The sequence below is a fragment of the Arachis ipaensis genome, chromosome B02 (assembly GCF_000816755.2).
Source record: "Arachis ipaensis cultivar K30076 chromosome B02, Araip1.1, whole genome shotgun sequence".
Taxonomy (NCBI): Eukaryota; Viridiplantae; Streptophyta; class Magnoliopsida; order Fabales; family Fabaceae; genus Arachis; species Arachis ipaensis.
Window position 1 is genome coordinate 21,056,680 of NC_029786.2, and position 2,049 is coordinate 21,058,728.

General features: G+C 30.6%; 1 protein-coding gene and 1 long non-coding RNA gene across 2 annotated transcripts in view; one reads left to right on the forward strand and one right to left on the reverse strand.

The window, feature by feature from the left end:
- LOC110268774 overlaps positions 1,175-2,049 on the reverse strand; it is a 12,230-nt gene continuing 11,355 nt past the window's right edge. Inside the window, exon 3 of the long non-coding RNA XR_002357208.1 lies at positions 1,175-1,187. This is a non-coding gene — a long non-coding RNA (uncharacterized LOC110268774). The remainder of the gene's footprint in view (positions 1,188-2,049) is intronic.
- The window catches only part of LOC107628247 (cysteine-rich repeat secretory protein 11), a 2,558-nt gene continuing 1,715 nt past the window's right edge, over positions 1,207-2,049 (forward strand). The window contains exon 1 of the mRNA XM_016331012.2: positions 1,207-1,788. Within this exon, the coding sequence (XP_016186498.1) occupies positions 1,435-1,788 (354 nt within the window). The 5' untranslated portion in view covers positions 1,207-1,434. The remainder of the gene's footprint in view (positions 1,789-2,049) is intronic.

A 2,049-nucleotide genomic window follows, 5' to 3' on the forward strand; every position in this document is an offset into this window, starting at 1 on the left:
TTCGCCAATAAATTATAGTTCAAATGGCATAATCTCTCCATACTCATTTAGAAATTGCGAGTTCGAATCTCCCTATCTTTGATAATAATAATAATTCACTTTCAACAATTATTATATTAAAACAATTTTAACATTTACACTTCCAACATAACAAACAAATTTAACTATTCTATTCTATTCTAACAACACACAATAATAAATCATTAATCTTTTATTAAATATCTATATTATACTCATAATAAAATAATTAATTCAATAATTTTTATATATCATCTACAATAAATTTATTAATAACTTACATAATTAGAATGATCAAGATAATTAACAATGTAAAATTCTGGACGATTAACGTCTTTTATTATCATTCTCTTTGGCATTGTTGAAGACTAGTGGTCCAATTTTTTTTCTCAAAAGTCCGATTTCATCAACAATAGAGAGTGGAATCAGTGGAGTTAAAGGTGGGATTGGGGACTTGGAATGAGTGAGGGAAGGATGGAACGAAAGTGAAAGGGATGGAGTAATCACCGAGTAGTATACAAGTAGGGGCGAGGGTGCATGCATGTTTGACGCGTGGCATGCAGTGCGCAAATTGAACGGTCCGATTTATTTACCTGCGATGTCTCTAATCGGACCGTCCGATTACTCTACTCCAAATCAGACCGTCCAATTTGTTGATCACAGTCGTCACATCTTCGTTAAATCTCCCACACTCCCATAATTTGGCTATACACCATACTTATCCCAATATCAAAATTAAAAAAAGTGTATAAGGAATAGTCTTCACCTTTTATTTATTAATTTTTTTCTTAATTTTACAATTCCCTTTAGGTCTTATAATTAAGTTATGCTAACAATTGTAACAATAACAGTCTTCGTTAGGCTATCCATTCTGATTAACCACAATAATGAAACCAAATATAGTTTAAGCCCAAGCTTCATATTAAAACATGATTTTAATAACAAGTGAAATTAGTGAAAGAAGTAAGTACTTGATCTCAACTAAATGTATCAAATTTGATACTAAAAATTAATAAAAAAGAATGACAGGAGAATTTTTACTCATTTTGTAAGACTTCGTTTGAGTATAGTAATCGAATTTCTAATAATGGAAGAAAAATAAAAAATAGAATAAGACATAGAAAGAATAAAAGAAAACAACAACAATAAAAAGAAGTCACAAGTCACAACTCACAACATTAGCATGATCCAAACACCATACTCGACTGGTAAAAATTGTAGCATATAAAGCAATCATGGTACCAGGACAACAGAAGCAAAAGTTACAAAAACACCCCTCAACAAAAGCCAAAACCACCAAACCAAGTAAGCCAGAAAACTATATTCCAAAATCTTCCTTGTTGTGAGTGAACAAATAAATAGAGCATAAGAACGTTAAAATTGAATAAAATCTTCACATTCTGAAACCCCAACAAAATGAGCATTATCAAAAGGCACTATTCTCACCCTTTTCTTCTTCTCTTCACTACTGTTATTCTTCTCTTCCTTCTTCCTCTGTCAGATGCTGCAGATAACACAAGCTTGGTTTACAAAGTTTGTTCAGATCAGAAACTACATGACCCATCTGGGGTTTACTCACAGAACCTCAAATCCTTATTGGTTTCTCTTGTTTCACAATCTTCACAAAAACCTTTCTTCACAACAAATTCTGGCACTGGCCAGAATAATATGATCATGGGTTTGTACCAATGCAGAGGAGATTTATCAAACACTGCTTGCTACAACTGTGTCAGCAAAGTTCCTTACATTTTGGAAAATCTTTGTGGCAAGGTTGTTGCCTATGATATAAATGCTTATATTTATTGTTTCTTATACTAATTTGTGTAAAATGTTGATATAAGTATTCCTCTCCTAGTTAAATATTTGAGTAATGTTAAGAAACAAACTTTTTTCAACCGATTTCAGTCCATTTTTTAAAATTGTTTTGTTTGTGTTAAATTCTATATTCTAAATCATAAATCATTAACTTTAAATCTTAAATTATATATTTAAATTTTAAAATTGACTAATATTAATTAACTAAAAGTTGAT